At 39.8% G+C, this 20,537-nt stretch overlaps 1 protein-coding gene across 3 annotated transcripts in view; it reads right to left on the bottom strand.

Annotated features, from left to right (window-relative positions):
- Positions 1 to 20,537, bottom strand: part of pola1 (polymerase (DNA directed), alpha 1) — a 62,577-nt gene that overhangs the window by 1,213 nt on the left and 40,827 nt on the right. For 2 of the 3 annotated variants that reach the window (XM_081352218.1, XM_081352219.1), the window contains exons 35-36: positions 15,995 to 16,111; positions 12,155 to 12,251 (exon numbers count right to left, since the gene is read on the bottom strand). In XM_081352218.1, coding sequence (XP_081208344.1) covers positions 12,155 to 12,251; positions 15,995 to 16,111 — 214 coding nt within the window. Of the gene's footprint in view, positions 1 to 5,029; positions 5,147 to 12,154; positions 12,252 to 15,994; positions 16,112 to 20,537 lie in introns of those variants that run through there. The other variant, XM_081352220.1, reaches the window with a different exon arrangement.

Here is a 20,537-nt window from a genome sequence, read left to right as displayed (position 1 = left end):
ATACCTTAAGCTCAAATTGTGTTTTTATGAGGTCATGGTTAAAGTTTGCATGGTTAGCATGGTATTGTACAGCCAGTCTTTCGAAAGTAAAAATATTATCACTACAAGTGTGACACGTCCCCAAACATACATTTGGTCACAAATATATTTTAACCAGATTTTTATTTTCTCCCACCTATGTGCCATAAAAAAAAAAAAAACTCAGCAGCAGACAGGGCTGGAGTGGATCCATAACAAGTCAAAACTGATTCGAAAAGAAAAATATCAGTCATAATATCGAACTATGCTCACGGACATGTGCTTCGAGAGGTCTATCAAGTATCATTTCAAATGAAAGTCTTTGAGAATCGATAAGGAACCAGCAATCCAGACAGTTTGAGGGTAGAGCGCTGGCGAGAGGGGCTAGGTGTCTGCAGAAGCTAAATAGACTCTTCTGCCAGGGGTCCACGGGGTCATGCAATCGGGTCGATATCCAAGGTCATTTATCCCATCAGGAGGGCCTTCAATACCATAGAGACGATAGAGGAGTCACCGGCAGGATAGCAGGACTGAATGAGAATTACAGACTAAATCAAAAGCCTTTAACCAAAGACTTTTGTTAAAAACGAGTCTTTGCTTTGAGAAGAGGAGATCCAGCCAAGAAGAACATTTACATGAATGTTCCTTGAGAATATGTAAATGCTCGGACTGAAATTTATATTCAAAAAACGTGTTTATGCTTGAAAGACGATTGAATCTGTGCCCCTAGATGTTGTTGAGCACCCAACTGGTGCTGATGGACCATTTCCATTAGCAGGTGCAGGACAAACAGAGTTACAGAGTAGAGAAAGGTCAATCGAAGAAAATGGCCAAACCTGAACATCAAAAAAGGGGAATAGTATTCCAAACGCACCATCTGCAGAGCCAGTTACCATTATCACTTGTGCATTTTTACCTCCAGCAGAAGAAAGAGATGGTGAAAGAAAACAGAATGCTGGCACATAGAATAGGGAGAGGGGGACTATTTACCAGAGGAAAGAAAGAAAAAAAGGGGGGCTGGAGAAAGATGATGATGCATGATCAAGGGAAAGCAATCATGTCATCATTTTTGAAAGGTGGGAGAAAATAATTTTTTTCTCTTTCCCTCCTCTTCTTCATTCTTTTCCCTCAATCACTGTGTGCAGAATGTATAAAAGAAACCTAAAAGCCACAGAGGTTGTCAGAGACCTCGCGTTCCCTCCGGGCCCGGCAGGGGTCGCATTTAAAATAAATAGCATTTTTAAGAGGGAGAAAAGATGTGAAGAGATAGTGAGGGAAGACGTGAGAAAAAGAGGTGAGCAGACAGCAAAAGAAAGAGGGGAATACAGAGCGGAAAAAAAGAAAGAGGGCGGGTGCGACAGGACGGAGAAGATAGTCTGGAGAGAGAGAGAGAGAGAGAGAGAGAAAGAGAGTGTATCAGCTTCCATGTGCTCTAACAAGGTGTAAATACAATAACAAGCATGTAATTAAGTGAGCATGATGAAGTTAATGGGGATCATACATTCCATTTGGGCTGCTTATGAATATTCTATTAGATGTTATCAGGCAGCTGGAATAGCTTTTAATTTAATCATCATTCCGAGCAGAGAAAAGTTCTTTGTGCGAGTGTAATTGCACAGAATGAATAATTGATTTGACAATCGCACCCGCGGATTTCCAGCAGCTCAAGGCAGGCAGAGCGTGGGGGAGGAGGGATGGGGGAGGGCACGCGCGTCGTGCCCTGAAGAGGTTGCCGAGGAGCTCGCCTGCAAATTGAGCACTATCAGTACACAGATAAAGGACAATTTCTATTTTATCAATGCAGTGAAATTACATTACTGCCTGAACATAATCACACTGCCCACACTTAAGAGGAGACAAGGCAGAGAGGGAGAGCGAATTAGAAAGAGTAAGAGATACAGAGAGCGACGGATGTTGAGAGCGGGAGAGAGAGAGAGGAGGAAATGGAACGGCGGGAGCAAAAGGGCTTGCCTAAAAGACGTTATGAATTGCTCTTCATGAAAAGAATGAAATCAGAGTTCAACATGATTTGGAAGTCATTGATATGGGATATCTAATTTTTTTGAAACCGCAGAAAAAACTGTTTTATTATGGAAGGACTCCTGCCGTGCATGAAATTGCCTCCACATTTAACTCAGTAGCTGCAATCAGGCAGAGGACTGTGGTTTACATGTAGATCAGACTCTAAATGTCTCATTTCTCACACGCGTACGCGCCGATATACACAAAGAAAAAGCACCCCACGCATGCTGCGTGCAGACACAATGCATGTGTGTGATATAATCCACTGGCGGAGCCACTAAGAATGTCAGTGAAGGCGGTTGGACAGGAGGATCATGGGAGTCAAATGTTCATTTTTACTGTCAGAAGGCCAGAGACTCCACTGGGTCTGTAGATGTATGTTTTTCTAGTAGAATTAGCCCAAAATAGAAGGTGCCCTAAAGGGCTGCTGAATGAATTACATCTATTAAAATCATAAAAATAAATTACATTTAATGCATAAAAGTCTTAAATTTACTTAAGGCATTTATCAAATTTGACATCCCAACCGTTTTATTCTGTGTGATTTCTAAAGGCTATTCTGAATATGAGCAGAAGCCCAGGTGTCTCAGTGTAATACACACAAAAATGCTTGTGGAGAAAAAAAAAAAAGAAAAAGAAAAAAAAAAGATATAAAAGTTATTTTTACCTATATTTAATTCAAACTGAGACGGGATGTTTAAAAATAAAGTGTCATTAGCGGTTTTTGCATGGCAAAGGTTCAACTAGTATAAAAAAATAAATCTACTAGCAATATTATCAATACAACCATAGCAATACTTTTTACTACTATTTTATGATATCAAATTAAACAATTAAGTTTATGTAGCAGCAGTAGATTATATATATATATATATATATATATATATATATATATATATATATATATATATATATATATATATATTTATTAGTGCTAAAAAAAACTAGCAGCACATTTTTCTGTAATTAATTGCGATTAATCTTACCTAACATTAAAGTTTATTTTATATATTTTTATATTATAATAATCACATTTAATCTCCAAATGAATGTAGAAACAACATAAAGAAAGTAGCATATATTATAAATATTTGTTTAATGGCATATTCTTTTTTCGAAAGATGGCCAGTATCACCATACCAATACTGCTATTGAAGTCTCTATGAAATGGATTTTTTCGCTCAATTTAGCCATTTATTATAGACATTCAGCATTACAGTATAATTAAAAGCTATCTATTTTAACATTTATTAAGCTTTAAAAAACATAACTTTTAATTTAAGTGAACTTAAAATTGAATAAAGTTATCAAATGCATCACAGACTTCAGTACATAAATTATAAATTAAATAAAGATTAACACTTATTAAAGCTACAAATATTATTCAGTCAAGAGCAGTGAGTGATTTTCTCTTTTACTTTGATTATCCTTAATGACAAACAGCAGCAGGTTTAATAGGCTGCTGTCACTTTAACACCTGACGCAGATCTGACACTATAAAAAAAAGGTGCTGCCTTAAATTTTTAAGTACAATCAACTTGAATGTTTAAGTAATTTCAACTTAAAATTACATTAAACTCTGACTTAAATTAGTTGAATCTTGTATAACATAAAAGAGTTGGAAATTGCTTAACCTATTTTAAGGAGTGAGCAATATAAAAATATATGTTGTCATAACTTATTGATCATATAATTTTTTATACAGTGCACATCCAATTTTCTCACAACCCTTTATGTTCATTTAAGATTTCATTTAACTCATTTAACAAGATGCTCATCAAAACAGGCAAGATTTTGTGTTTTTGTCCGTTCAAGCGCTGTCTGCAGTGGCTTTCTGTACGCACGAGTGTGTGTGCACACAGACAGGAGTTTCAAAGATGCGCACCAGTACCAGTAGTACTTTCATTGCGCTTGAATGGTTTAAACGCATTTGCATGAATAAGAACGTGATCATATTGTACCGCTAGCCAAAGAATGGCGGGGAAAAAAAAAACGGATGCTGCATTAATTGCGTTAAATATTTTTAACGCGTTAAACAGGAAAAGTTTATTGCATGCGTTAAATCTGTAATTTTATTTATTTATTTATATATATAACAACTTAGAAATCCACTGCAGCAACAGAAAATATTTTTAAAATCAAATAAAAGCTTACAATTATAAATATCTAAAATAATAAAAATATACAAGTAGAAATAAATAATATAAAAATATATAATCATATAAAATAAAATGTTTTTTTTAAGACATTAAAAACTGATTAAACTATTTCGAAAGAAAGAAAAAAGCTAGAGTAATTGCATTAACTACAAAGTAAATTTAGATTAGTGATCTATCAACAACCAAACTTTAAACATTACTGAGATGAAAACAATCAGTTGGAGGGGTCAGAGTGTGTCCAGTGGAGTGAATCTGACATTGTGGGTTGTGGCGAAGGGACAGGTCATGGGCAGAGGAATGGGCATTCTTTAGTGATTTCCAAGGATATAGATACTCGAGAGAAAGCACTTTCTTTCCTTTACCTTGCTCTGTCTATGTGTGTGTGTGTGTATGTGTGTGTGTGTGTGTATGTGTGTGTGTGTGTGTGTGTGTGTGTGTGTGTGTGTGTGTGTGTGTGTGTGTGTGTGTGTGTGTGTGTGAGAGAGAGAGTGTGTGTATTTGTGTGATGGGGGTTGGGACGCCAATTTCCATCAGTCTTTCCTTTCTGAAGGAATCAGGTAATCTAGTGAGGAAAAGACTGCAAATGGATAAAGCACTGACCAGCAATTTCACCATCAAGCAACAGAGGGATGAATTCACCACGGCCCTCCTCCATCACAGCCCTGCAATGCATCCCACCAGACCCAAACCACAGCACCACCCCTGGCAAAGACAAAACACTGCAGTCTGTCCTAACAAACTCCATCAAGGCAGCATGTAATTTTAACACCTCTCCGGGCTTAACTTCACAGACTGACCAAAAAAGTTCATTCAGCCATTCTCATTGTTCACACTGCTTCCAGCGACCGTGGCCAAAGACAGCTGGAGACTTCTAACCTCCAGCCTTGGAGTCCAGCAGAAACAGCTCTCTCTTGCTCAATCTACCAGCAACGTGCGTCTCCAGTTATCTAAAGCTCCACAATAACAGCGGAGCAGACAGAATAGGGGGAAGATTGGTTTTTCTATTGTGCTGCTGGTCTGGCATAATGCCCACTTTAAAAGCAATTCCTCCGTCATCAGAGACAGACAGAAAATCTGGCAGATACGACACTAAATGTCTCATGGTGTGAGGAGGAGGTGGTTGGTAAATTACGAGAAGGCGTGCGTGTGTGTATGTGTGTGTGAAGAGGGCAGCTAAAAGTTTTCTGAACTGTACTTTATTCCACTATCGCTTCCAAGCATTTCCATCGCAGTCAACAGCGGCAGACCACAGCTCAACCCTCTACCTTTGTTTGCTGTGCTCTGGTAATCGGTGCAAATACATCGAAGAAAATACACTTTGGTTGTGGAGTGTTACAAGCTTCTACAAAGATCTACACAAACACAACCTTCCAAGCCCTTGCGTGGTTTATTGTATGTTATGGTTATTTTAATTTTACCATTTGACCATTCAATGTTATGCCTCATGTGTGATCAGCATTACTAATCTGCTTTTAATCTGTTTGATTTAACTATTTTTGCATCATTGAATCATTATTTTCCTGTTAACCACTCTAAAGCCTGGAACACACCAAGCCGACGCTGGCGAACTAGCGCTGATTAAAGCCTACTGTGTTGTCGCCTCGCGTTGGGGTAAAAAGCTGCACTTGAACACACCGAGAGAACTACAGCCTGCGTGTAAATGAGACAACTGTCTATTTCTGAAGATATATTCATCTATATTCGTCATTCAAAAGGGAAAGCAGTGCGTGCTTACCGTTTTGAATATCAATCCTGCTAAACAATTTCTTTATTCCACTCAGCTCGTGTTAATATTGAAATATTCGCCAAGGAACACTCAGGAAAGATGGCGTAACATTAGAACAGCCTTCTCTCTGTACCGTTTTGACTTCTTTGCTCGCTGTTTTGCTATTATTCTCGTGCACTGACTCGTTCACTAAGCTGAACAGCCAATCAGAGTTCCCTCTTTCACCGACGGCCCGACTCCGATTCAACATGTCGAATTGGCTGAAAAAAAAAGCTGACGAGGACCAATTTCTGCCGACGGTGCGGAACACACTGAGAAAACTTAGTCGGCCGACGCACAAAAACTGCCCGACAGCCGACCGTCGGCTTGGTGTGTTCCAGGCTTAAAGCTGCTTTGAAACAATCTATATTGTATAAAGCAGTGGTATTCAAATGGCAGTACATAATTGCGGCATTTTACTGTTTCTACAGTTTAAAGTGAGTAGCGTGTCACAACAACGGAGCGGTTCACACCACAACTGCTCAAGGTTACGCTAATGATCTTTCGGCGCAACATCCTCTAATATTTTTATCTAGAGCCAAATGCGCCTCATTCAGTCCCTTTCTGCTCCATGTGTGTTGGTTTCTCCCAATAAAGACGTAAAGCGCCGTATTAAGAGCTGTAGATGACGTGGTTATTCTAACAAAAGTAGCAGAATGACGGTGAGCAGAAAAATAATTACTTTTGCTAAAATGTTGCAGAAAACAAGAATGCAGTAAATACAATTTGACTCTAAATGTTTAAAGTTGCAGTCCGTAACTGTTTTGTGTTCAAAATGTACAAAATTGATATAATAAGCGAATACATCATAAATACATTTTTCCAAAAAGTGTTTTGTCTTATTTGAATCACTACGGTACACCTATAATAAGTGTTTATATTCCGACTATGTTAGACTGGTTTGGGTCGCCACCACTGCGGAGTAGCCCAGAACCTGCGTGACTCGTCATAGACATAAACAGAGAAGAAGCTCCAGCTACAATGTTCTTCCGCAAGATGCATGCAGTTGTGTTTATTAACCGCTAGAGTGCCAGAAGTTATGGACTGCAGCTTTAACTAAACCCGGTTTGTGACAACTAAGTTAACGTATGGCACCTTGAAGGGCCCCTATTATGGATTTTTGAAAATGACCTTTCATGTAGTGTGTAACATAGCTCTTAGTGAATGAAAACATCCAGCAAAGTTTGAAATCTAAAAGTGCACCGTATATAAAGTTGTCTTTCAAAAGTAAGAGTCGACTCTGAGTCAATGAAATGAATTGTTTTTCAAACGAGTCATTAGGCCTGTCACGATAACAAATTTTGCTGGACGATAAATTGTCCAAGAAATTATCGCGATAAACGATAATATTGTCGTTCTGAGACCATTTTCATTTAATATAATTATAATGGCATAATAATGCAGGTACACCTTTTCAACGATCTATAAACTTTTATTTCTAAAGAATATTAAACATTGAAAGCGGAAAACATTTTAAATATCCAAAAAAATGTAAAAGCCAAAAACAATAAAAGCAATGGACTCTTAGTGTCTGTTAACAAAATAAATGTCTGTTAATAAATAAAAAGGATGTAAACAAAATTGCACATCAAAAAATATTAAACATTAGGCTTTAGACATTAGGCATAAATAGTGATACATTCCATAACAGGCAAAACTGACAGTTAGGACCTTTGTAAACAAATAAAAAAAAAGCCTCAACAAGCCATATCGCACAATTTTGCACTGTTACTCCTGTTACTTTGTCCTCCTGTTACTTTGTCAAGTGATTGTGTACTATCGGGAAGACGGAGACGCACTTTATTACGTGTATGCTACGCACTGAAAATACTTGGTTAGGATTAGGGGTGAGGAGTGCGTGCGTATTACACGCCATAAAGAGCGTATCATATGCACGCAAAAACTATTTTTGGCGTATAAATGGCGCGAGAAATAACATTCGTGGTATAGATACGCATTTTCATGTGATCGGGCTCGCTGTCGCAACTCACAACTGGCGTCTTCTCTCTCTCCCAGTAATCGCCGCAAACAGTCCCGCCGGCGCTTTCCCATACAAAGACCATGTGACTGACAAGCGCCGCCTCCCCACACAAAGACCATGCAACTGACAAGAGAGTTCACTCGTCCTATACGTTAAAGAACCGAGAGTGGTCATCCAGTCTCTTTGGTAGAGAGAGAGAGACGAGGGAAACAAACAAGCATGTAAATGGAATTATCGCGGCCGGAAAAATTATCGAGCTCATTTTTTTTATCGTGCGATTAATTGACTTATCGACTATCGCGACAGGCCTACGAGTCATAGGCCGTTTCGTTGTGACATCAAGACGAAACATTAGCATATCGCCCGCCCACTTATTGCGCGCGCAGACACCAGGGAAAACTTGAACCTCAAACCTGCAGCTGATTCCTGTGGATACTGGATAGCATAATGTTGAGAAGACGCTGTGCTCTACAATGTGAAGGTAAAGGCAGTTTTTTTTTTTTTACTGCCCAAGGACGAACATGTGAAGAATCAGTGGTTAAAATTCATCTTTACCATGATATCACAGCAGTATAAACCTAAACTTTTGCTGTGTTTCCTTTATTTTACTGAAGACTGCTTCTCAAATCTCAGAGTTCAATACAGGAATCGCAAACCGCTTTCTCTTTAAAGATGGTGTTCAAAATACTTAGTTTTGAGTTTTATATTATGTAGGTCTCCTGCTAACTGGTTAACTCACATTATCACTGTCTTACTGAAATACTTCTGCTAATCAGTTGTGGACCGCGATTACCAATAACTGTGTCTATTAATGCAGATTGTCTGTCATTCTCACTACTTTGAGGAAAGATTAAACATGGAGCAATATTTGTTTTACCAACGTTTATGTTACATTGTCGTTCATGCTAGACCTTGGCTAATGCATACATTGCATACACGCACTGTTTATTGATACAGTTTCCACGTGTTCACCGCAATATATTACAAAAATAATCGGTTTGTTGATGGACATGCACTTGTTAATGCTGATGGTGAGGAATTACAGTTGCAACATCTCATAATGTACCTCAAACTGAGTAGCATCCTGCTCGAGTCATCCTTGCGATGGAGGTTCGGGTTCAATAACTAATTCTTCCAGTGTTCGCGCTCGCATTGATATGGTAAAATCGACGTCATTGTACGTTACTGTGTTTAGTTTACGGTGTAGGAAGCCTTAGGACAGCTGATGTTATGGCAATGGACTTTTTGTTTTCGACGCGCATAAACCAATCACAACAGACTGAGCTGTCTGGCCAATCAGAGCAGAGTAGCTCGCGGAAAGGAGGGATTTAGAGAGATTGATTCATTTGACGAGTCATTTGAGAATCACTGAAAAATGTGGTGATGTGCAAATGTATATTATGAGGAAATTAAACAGTTTTTTGACCTTTGATGCATGAAAACCTGTTGTAGGAGACTCCACAACAACATTAGGAAACTTTAAAATAGCATAATACTTAAGCACTTTAAGACGTTTAGTTTTTTTCCATATTTAGCATGATTAATCAGCATATTAAGAGCATTTCATAATAATGTTATAATTTTTTCAAAATAATTGATTTTATTACTTTGAGCAAAATATAAAAATGGCCCATACTTTTAAACCCTGCACCCCCGGTGTGTTTTCTAAGTCCCAAGGCCTTCTATGTGCCATACATGTAGATGTCTACATGTAAAAATAAATAAATACATACATAAAAACAGCCTGATAAAACATCTGATCTAACCTTTTATATTCATATCCAGTTGGGAGAATTTGTTTGGTAAAAAATCTTAGAAATCACTGCTTTGGCTCTCGGGGCCCAAGATTCTTATCTTTGATGGCTATTTTGAGTGTTTAGGATTTTTTCTTTTACAAAGTACTACGGCTGCCCCGAAGGAAAGATTTTTAAACATTTTTGAAAGATGTCTCTAATGCTCACCAAGGCTGTATTTATTAGATAAATACTTTTTTACAGTTTAAAATAAGTTTTCTATTTGAATACATTTTAAAATCAAATTTATTCCTGTGATGGCAAATGCTGAATTTACTCCAGTCTTCAGTCACAAGAACCATTTCTCATTATCATTAATGTTAAAAACAGCTGCTCAATATTTTTATGGAAACCGTGATGTTTAGTTTTGTTTTTTGATGAATTTAAAGTTTAAAAGCACAAAATTGATTTGAAATTGCATTTTGTAACACTCTAAACTGTCTTTTGTAACATTCTAACATTCTTAACTGTCACTTTTGATCACTTTAATGCATCCTTAAAGAATAAAAGTGTTAATTTCTTTCAACAACAACAAACAAAACATACTGACCCTAAAATTTTGTACGGCCGTGTTTATATTGATATACTGTATATGTATAGGGGGATTAAGATCAAATACACTAATTACAAGCATAGATAAATACAGTATAACAAAGTTGCAAAATGAAGTAAGGTCTAACTGTAGTGTATTCAGGTACAGACGTGTAATACATTTAAGTACTCTATTATTCTTAAAAAAATTAATAAATTATTAATAATAAGAATAAGAATAAGTTAATCTAATCCATAATTAATTATTTAATTTAACTGATTAGACATGTTTTTGATTACTGAAATCTAAATAAACAAAACAAATGGTTTCAAGTTTGTTATAATAAAGCATTTTGTTCAACCCCACCAAAAAAAACCCCACATTTTAACTGATGACACTAATAATAATTGATTGTTTAATACTGTATACTGTGAAATTTTAGTTATCGTGGTTATCATTCCGTCAAAATCTCATACCGTTACAACCCTACTAGCATTACTGGCGTAGCTTCATCATGAACTATCCACCTAACTTGTTGTAGCTAAACCAACAGTAAGCAAATACACTGCCATTATAGGGGTTCTGAATTTACTGTCTCAGAGTTACATCCCAGGGTCTAAATAAGAAACTGGACCAGGTAAAAGGAAGTACAAACCATGCAGCCCTGTAATTTCACCCCTAGACCCCAGTAAACCCTGGGGTCTATAATACAGTAATGTGTAGTATTATAGTGAGAGGGGAGATAACCATTTCAAGGCTATACTTCAAAGCCGTGTGTGATGTCCTCCCTAATCCCACAATATATGTGTACGTGGTGGAGCTGCACATATATGTGACATGTTATAGCATAATAAATAAGATCCTTTAATCTGATACACTAAATGTAACTAGAAACCAAAAATTCCAAATAATAAAAGGAATAAACAAATGGTTTCTGAGAACAATTGTGAAAAAAAAAAGGAGGAGGAGGAGGAGGACAGGAGTAGTAACGTCACCTCTTATTCCGCCTGGTGAAAATCAGGACTAGAGGGTTAAAATCACTCCTTCAGGAATTAGAGCCCCGGCTGCAGTGATGGGCAGTGTGGCTGACAGAATGCCACAGATTGGCCACAATTACTCACAGAAACAAGTCGAGAAAAAGTAAAGAAATAAAATTTCGCGAAGAAGCCAAGTCTATAATCATGTTAGGCCCCCGCCCCCCGATACACACTCTCCTCGGCCTGCTTCACATTCTGAGTGGTCATCTATTGATTACACATTATATTTATCTACGGCTCTCGCGCCCGCCTCGGAACCTCATCGGCACATGTAAAAATAAATAAATAAATGTATAAGTCTATTCCAAGAGGTCCTTTTTAATCAAGTGACATCAATCAAAAAGGATTGTGGGTAAGTAGCCACAGCTCGGCTAGCAGCGGCCGTGAGCGGTCTGGATCCTCCAACGGCCTGTTGAAAACATATGCTCCATGTCCCATTATTTATGAAGGGCTATCCTTTAGCCTTCTCTCCAATTACTCGCCCTATCATTTTCCAAAATCTAAAAACTGTTTTCAATCAACATAGCCAGCGCTATTACCGAAGGTCTACGGGATGAGAGGAGGCTCTCTCTCACTCACTCCCCTCTTCCTTCCAACTGATTGGACCGCTTTGCATTCCGCACCGCGCCATTCGGTGATTGAATCCGTCGCCTGAATTATGGCTGTCGACTTGAGGAGCTGAGGATTCTTAACCCAACCTAGTGACCGCCTCCAGCCGCTGTGAGGTGTGTGCGCGCGTAAGTGCACGCTGAGCCAGAAATATGTGCCGGACGAGCGCTTATAGGTAATGTTTGGGAGTGAATTTTCAGGCTAATTAGTAATAGCTGATGTTAATGTGAAGTCTTACATTTATCCTCAGGCGACAGAACCTTGTTGATGGCATATTCCCAGTCAAAGATGTATCTGTAGAAGCTCAGTTGGTTGTAGAGGGCTTTCTCTGAATACTAAAAATGAGAAGAAGAAAAAAAGACAAATCACAGATTAAATCAGTTATCACAACATACAGGGTGATGACATAAAGAGAAAACTCCCAGGTTATGCTTCTGAGAAACTGAAAACAACGTTAACAAGGTTTGTCTGAAGCTGGTCAAGGCACCAGACTAAATGAAGGCCAAAACCAATGGCTTTCGCCACCTGGTTCCAGACAAACTGATCTGTTAAACTCTGTGCTATCATTACTACAGGTATAACATAGGGAACATTTAACTGCATTCAGCCATTTCCTCAGGCTGATTTCTTCCAGACTTCCAACAAGAACAAATTTCATTGTTCTGATGTCACAAGAATTACAAACCAAACCAATGCTATAATAAAATAAATGTAACAATATTGATAGAACAGACTAAATTCAATACCCCCATGCAAGCCAGCCACAGTTTTGGCATTGTTTAAAAAAAAAACTGGGACAAAGTCTTACTGTCTCAGTGGTAGATTCAAGAACTGCTTATTTAAAAAAAAAAAAAAAAAAAAAACTATCACTTTAACATTTTTAAAGCTCTTTACCAATTCTTTACTGACACTGCAGTAGCTGATTATTCCTTTGCATATTCAATACATAAAAAAAAGAGAGAACCAATTAGGTAAAATCATACTGATGTAGTTTAGTACTATGTGTTATTGTCCCAGGGAAAATGAAAGGCTGAAGCGTAATGAGATTGGTACGACTCAATCAGCGAAAGCTGGAGAATCACCTGTGTTAATTACAGCTGTGGAGACAGGTAGTGTTTGTCATATATTCTCCACTGTCACAGACAAAGACAAACACACACGCTCAGTCAAACCCAGAGTTTGGAGTCACAGAACCTGTGAAACTGTCTGATTGGCTGAAAACAGCCAGCATACTCCCCATCTTCTCTCTTGACAAAAGCAGGAAACGGTGTTTGGTTTGTAAATTCGGCTGTAATTACCGTTAGCCATGTGTCTAACTGCCAGAGGCGCGCAGGTCGAGCGAGAGAATAAAAGACATTGGAGAGAGAGAGAGAGAGAGAGAGAGAGAGAGAGAGAGAGAGAGAGAGAGAGAGAGAGAGAGAGAGAGAGAGAGAGAGAGAGAGAGAGAGAGACGTTCAGCTCTGAAATTACCTCTTTCATAATAGTTTGTTTTGATAAGGCAGCGTGTGTGGATCTGATGAACAACTGTTGCTGTCAATTTGATTAGCCATTATACTTTTATGTTAATTGCTGTTATTGGGTCACAGTCTTTCTGTGTCACCATAGAATCAGAGCAATGTGGATGCCGGAGGAGTTTAGCAAGGGCTCTCTCTTCAGCACAACGGCTTTTAATTGCCCTCTACAGCTTCCGATGAGCCCAGCAGCTGTTGACCCATAATGCACTGGCTGGTCAACAGCAGTGCCTGTCGATGCAGCAATGCGACCATAATGGAGCTCCTATAATCAGAGACAGGTCACCACGTGCACACGAATGCACTCCGCTCAGCGAAGGAGATCGTGGACTAAAACCACAGTCCAAGAAATAAGTGGATGGACATGCGAAGCAGGGCCAGGACGAGCCTCACAGCTGTGCTGACAGGTGTCAAAAGGGGTGTGACCAAGGCGCCGTCAAACGTTATTGAATTTAACCCCCACCCCACCCCGCAAACAGAGGCCCCTCCCTTATGCAGCTTTGCTCTGCTCAATGCTTTGTTCCTGTACTGACACCATTTCAATTTTCTCCACAAATCTGCAGCATTTTCGGCCCGAGTGACTGGGGAGCAAACCAGCTGTGAAATTGCCTCTCTCCTGAGACCCCCGCCTCATCCCCCCTTCTTGATAGAGACGTGGCAGCCAGTGCCGTACCACCAAACCTTTGCTACAGCCCAAACACAACCTGCCGGAAGAGCTGAATGGAGGGGAACAGAGAAAAGGTGTCAAGAGTGAGGCCTTATACTATGACCAAAGGGGTGTAAAAATTAAGTAGTTACGTTTAAAAGACACTCAAAGAAGATCATTGGCCACACTTATGATGGGGGATCATTTAAAGACAGGGAATTGAAATGATTTAGCTGCTTACGATCACATTGCTTATATGTAAAGGGAGTATAATGTCCGCTGAGCAGAGCAGCAGAGAAATTGGCTACTTTCAATTCGCACAGATCTGTGCAGCTGCAAAAGAGAGGACAGGAAAAAAGAAAAATCTCCAAACAGTTTTAATGAGGCTTAACAAAAAAAGCTCCAATCTGAGTTAATTTTAACGGGCTGAGCTGGAAAAGGAAGGCGATCGGCATCACAAGGTTTCATAACGAGTCAATATATGTAAATCTTTACAAGGCAAACACAGTGGGAAACAAAGACATTTAACTGAAGCGCCAGTTGATGTCTCCACTTTTTGTGCACATAATTTCTCCCCATTGAAAGGTATAATTGCCTGCTATTTGAAGATATTCATGCTCAATTTTTGAAATTAATTTCAATTGGGGGGAAATGTAGAAATGTCAGCTCCCGTGAAAGGGATTTGATTTCAATTATCCTTGCTCAAAGGACTGTGATTTCCAAATACACTTAAGCAAAATTATGACAAGAATTTTTGTTCCCAGAAATTCAGTGTTTAAAGAGCGATTAGACGATAAATGGACTGGCTTTGAATTGAAGTGAATGCGCCGGTTACCATCTGAAAGGCACTCAATTATCCCTGATTGCTCCTGTTATAATGTATCAAATAGAGATACCTGCTATTGCTGTAATTTGTGTGAAAATTAACATGCTGCAATTTCCACTAGAGGGAAAAAAGGAAGCCCTAATGGGTGCCTGAACGTACATCAATAAAATGGAGAGGGAGAGAGAGAGAGACAGCGGGTGGGGGTGGTTGGAGAGATCTGAGCGAGGGGAAAGCAGCTGAAAAAGAAAAACGGAGAGAGAGAGAGCCAGTGCAAAGAAAAAGAGAGCGTGGGGGAAAAAAATTTAATTTACTGAAAATATTATAAATTGCACCTGTGTACAACTCCTTCAAATTACCGGCCAATCAGCCGAGGGTGCCTATTACGCATCCATTTAATCTGGATACAATGGTAGTCAATGTCTCTGTGTCCGTGGAGACACCAGAGGAGACGCATTGCTGTCAGCCGAGCTGTAAAGCCCAGAACGACAGAGGGATGGTAGAGGGGTGAGGAAGTTAATGTTTTATTCAGCCAGCAGTTTAAACTGCCATCTCACCAGGCAGAGCGGAGGAAAGCTAAGTGGCTATGGTGACAAGAGAAATTGTCCTTTTGGGTTTCAACCTGTCGCCACAGAACTAGACGCAGAAATAAAGCACGAGAAGGAGGATAGAATTGAGGGGGGAGAGATGTGTCTGTACTGGATGAAATTGATAAAGAAGATGGACAGGGACAAAGATAGACACTAATTTTTGGAAGGGACATCCCAAACTGTGTCTTTGAACCAGGCAAAGATGCTCTTGAAGTGATCACAAGATGAAGTAAGAGCGAAACACCCCACATCTTTTTGCAATGAGTCCAAGGCCAAGTCCACCTGGAGGCCGGATAATAGCTTGTTGAGGCAGGAAGCAAATGCATAATGTCATATGGGTAAGATGGGTCAGGTAATATATAATGGTTAGAAATACGGGTGATGGGATGGATGGAAAAGGCTACACGGACAGGGAAAAAAGGCCTGGGCAGAGGCAGGGAGAACATTCACAGGCTCCACAGCACCACCATCTGGACAAAATGACTGATTCTGTATGTGTGTGCAGTACCTCAGGCCTCAGCGTGGATCTGAGACAGGCTGGACAGATCGGTCCAGACCTCGAGAACGCAATGGGCAGCCGGCGGGTTCGGTTCCGGCAGGCCTGATCCTCACACAGCAGCCAACCCTGTGTATAGAGAGAAAGAAAACAATTTAAAAAGCTGATTGGCAGAGAGCTACTGCGGCCCCCAGGAGTTGGGGCGCTGGTGCTTTTGCCTGTGGTGGGGCAGTGTGAGGCCTCAGCCTGCAGCAGATGCAGCTGCCCCCCGCTAACACTGCCTTTCCTGCCCCTGTTATTAGAGCAGGGGCCAGGGGGTAATATGGGTAATGCCCTGCTAATGATGGAGCACTAAATAAACCCCTAGTATCAGAGGAGCACCTGTCCCTGAAGAATTACCACCACCTCCTTACTATAGACTGTTATCACCCTCTTTCTCTCTCTTTTTCAGCCTCCTTCAGAGACAGGAAAATAGGGTCTGGTAAAATATGCTAAAATAAAAAATATGTTACATATAAAAATTTAAATAAGATATACTCTTCCGTTCAAAAGGTTAAGATTTCTTTTGGAGGGAAATAAATAAATACTTTTACTCACCAAGAATGCATGAAATTCTTAAATGACAGCAAATACATTTATAATGTTACAAAGGACTCATAAATGCAGAATTCTGAAGAAAAAAAAAAAAAAAAAAGTTTCTGCAACAAAAAAAAATTAAGCAACACGTTTTCAACATTGATAATAAAGAGAATTTTTTTTAGCACCAAATCAACATATTAGAATCATTTCTAAAGGATCATGTGACACTGAAGACTGGAGTAATGGTCACTGAAAAATTCAGATTTGCCATCACAGGGAAAAAAATAATTTTACAATATATTAAAATAATAAAATATTTCATAATATTACTATTTTTCATCAAATAAATGTAGCCTTTGTGAGCACAAGAGAATTATTTCAAAACCATTAAACTTTTAAATTCCACCTTGACAACTTTTGTAAATAAGAAAAACAAACTAAAAGTAAACAAGAAAATCATTCTTTCCTGTACCTTACCTAAAGAGCAAAAAATTAAAAGATGTAAACCAAGAGAATGAAAGGATGAGGACCAAAGGAAGATGAGAAAACTAAAAAAGGAAATGCCATCACACAGTTATAAGTGGTTTAATTTGCTTCCATTTTCTGAGCTATGAGGATCACTGGATGGTTCTACACAGCTTATCACCCCTGTTGTATCTACAGATGAGTCTTCTCTATCTCCTCTATCCCATCTGTGTCGTCGGTAATACCTGGTTACCATGCTTGGAATACCTGGGTTACTGTTCAGGCTTCAAAGTATTATCGAATCAACAGGTTGTTTTAATTTCTGAATTAATCTCATCTGGGTGGCGTTTTGTGCGGATGTTATTTGGGTAATTAGCAGTAAGCCCTGGGGCTGAGGAGAACCCAGAGTGTGTAATTGAATCTGAACATATGTGAGCTGTTTGGCTTTCATTTTGAAGGGAGTGCCGGTGTTATCACCCCTCTGTTTGCCGTAACGGATCTTTTGTGCTTCTGGAGGCCCAAGACTAAACCAACAGTTCAGTTCCCATGGGCTTAGCAAAAGACTGCGTCTACAGGAACACACACAGGCCAACAGAAAAACACAAAAGTATGTCATTGTTTTCAGACACAAAATTCAGCAGGGACAGCCATTTGAGACTTTGTTTTATGTACAGTGGTCTGATTTGAAGGAAAGGGGTAGGATGGAGACTTTTTGCCATTTCACCCGATTTGTGACCTCAGAAAGGTTTGTGGTGGCATTGGGACTGCACATGTGCAGACTTCAGTAGGATTCTTTCCCTCCTCCTTGTGCACAAGAATAAAAACACTGTGGTGATGAAACTGTTATCAGTGTCAGTGCACACAAGAAACATTTCTTATTATTAGCATTGTTGAAAACAGTTGCTTCATATTTTGTGGAGACCATGATGTATACGTGTATGCAAATGTACACACACACATATATAGTGCATCCTATGCTACACTAAATCACAACTGGCCTTCATGTGTCTGACCTATGCATGCTTAGAACAAATCTATGAAATCTTTTATTTCTATTACTAAGAATATGTTATTTATGTTTTTTTTCTAAGAATATTTTATTGGCAGATTCTGTCTTCATTGTAACCAAGAAATGGAGGATGGGGGGGAGGGGGAAAGAAGAAAATCAGGGAGCAAAAGAGAGAAAAAAACATCTAATTGAAACACTAAGAGCCCGCTCTGTGAGAGAGAGAGGCAGGATAAAGCTTCATAATTGCATAATTATACCAGTCGATACCTGACACTGCGAATACAGCCACTTCTGCAGCCGTCAAATGAGTTCCACATAATTTAACCAAACACTGGGCAAAGACTGGGGCCCACAGATCAGTGCAAGCTACCGGAAAAACGTTCTCGCTCTCCTCCTTTCTTTCTCTCTTTCTCCATTTCACAATTCCACCGTCGCATCTATACCAGTATGTCTTTTTCTACAGCGGTTTCACCCAGAGTATTTCAGTTCACCTCTGACTACAATCAGAGCTTAGCACTTAAGGTTTCATTTCTGTGTCAGGTTTGTAAGAAGATGTGTTGTTTCTAAACCATTTTGAATGTGAAATGCAACTCGTGCAACTGCTTTAACACCTGATGCCAGAAAGCAAACTAGATTTTTTACAGTTTCCAAAGAAAATGATACAAAATGTGTGATGACACTTTGCTAGGGTGGTTGTCAGGGTGTGCCTATGCAGCTGCAAAGGCATCTAAATGTTTTTAGCGCATTGTCATGTGATTGCTATGGTATTATGGGGCATTACTACGGCGTTGCTTACCGGCCCAGCCCCAAGTCTCTATGATGTTCCAGTCCATATGGATGGACACTTGATCTGAATAAAACCGAAATCGCAATATGGCTAGTGCAATTTAATTAAATGAATATATGCACTGCTTGTTTCAGAGTGGAGAGCAGTATGTTCCTTTACACTTGAGCAGCTCATGATCTGGTGTTTTCAGTGTCTCAGAGCGGCGGTGGTGCGGTAGTGGCGGAATTAGAGATTTATACATATGGTAGACAAGGCTAATTAAAGGGTCTATAGACCATGATCTGTTTATTCCGCCATTGAATAAACAGATCATGATTAAGAAGTTACATGAGTCATGATTAATCTCAGCAAGTTGTACGGTTTCTTTTTAATATGCGCATGCGTCGCGTCTGAACGCGTTGTTGTCTTTGGAGCTCTATCGATTTGATTTATAATTCTTGATTTTACTCTTTAAACTTACTTACAACAAACATTTTCTACTTTTCCTCACTGAGAAGCACTACTGCTCAAACCTCATAGTTACAACGCGGACTGTTGAGCAGACGTGTCTCAAGCCTGTTAGTGATTCTACGCTGGATACTCTTATAGGTTACTCCCGGGGATCACGGCTGAACGCGTCTTCTCAACACTCACTTACAAACATTTTTCACCTATCGTGCGTCTACTCTACACCCGTACCACTTAAAAGACGGATTATATCTAAGACGCTTGTCAGAAATTAGTATTAATTGATAGCATCACTGGTAGTGTCGTTGCTAACTTACTGTCCATCTGTTAAAATGGCGAATATATCAGATGCAAGTAGTCTACCTTTTGGTGCAGGTGAGGACACATTTGAGCTGCACGCGGTACAGTCTGAGTTGGAAGCTGTTGAGAAACAGATCCACGACCTTTTAGTGAGACAGGCCGAGCTGAGAGACCGGCGTTTGGCTCTTGAAACATCACGCGCTGATGCTCACAAATCAGAGATTAATGTTACTAACCCGCTGACTCCGACCTCGTCTACTCCGTGCGTTACTCGGCATCGGTCCCGAGCGCCAAGGTCGCGATCAGCCATGGTCTCGTTCACTCCGGCTCCAACACGCCACCACGAAGCCTGGATATTTCCGCAGCGGAAGACGCGAGTCAGGTCTAGACCAAGACCCTCTCCGACCCTCCCGGTTTTCGAGTTATCCACACAAAACCGCTTCTCCCCTCTTCGCGAAACAGAACGCGATGCTGTGATCATCGGTGATTCCATTGTTCGGCACGTCCATGCTACATCAGGTAAAAATAAGGTGCACAGTCACTGCTTTCCTGGTGCTCGTGTTTCTGAAATCGCTGCTTGCGTTCCCGAGATTCTAAACGATAACGAGCGCGTCGGAACTTTGGTATTGCACGCGGGAGTGAACGACATCAGGCTGCGCCAGACGGAAGTTCTGAAGAAAGACTTCAGGAATCTGATCGATACGGTACGCAGCACATCGCCTGATATAACGATCATTGTGTCAGGACCGCTTCCCACGTACCGTCTAGGACATGACAAGTTTAGTAGATTATTCGCGCTAAATGAATGGTTAACGTCATGGTGCAATGAGCAGAAACTGCTCTTTGTAAATAATTGGAATCTGTTTTGGGAGCGTCCTAGGCTATACCGTGCTGATGGCTTACACCCAAACAGATTCGGATCGGATCTTCTGTCAGATAACATCTCCAAAATGTTAAATACCTTTTGA

This window comes from Scardinius erythrophthalmus (genome assembly GCF_964197995.2).
Source record: "Scardinius erythrophthalmus genome assembly, chromosome: 22".
Classification (NCBI taxonomy): domain Eukaryota; kingdom Metazoa; phylum Chordata; class Actinopteri; order Cypriniformes; family Leuciscidae; genus Scardinius; species Scardinius erythrophthalmus.
This window is presented reverse-complemented; position numbering and strand designations above follow the sequence as displayed.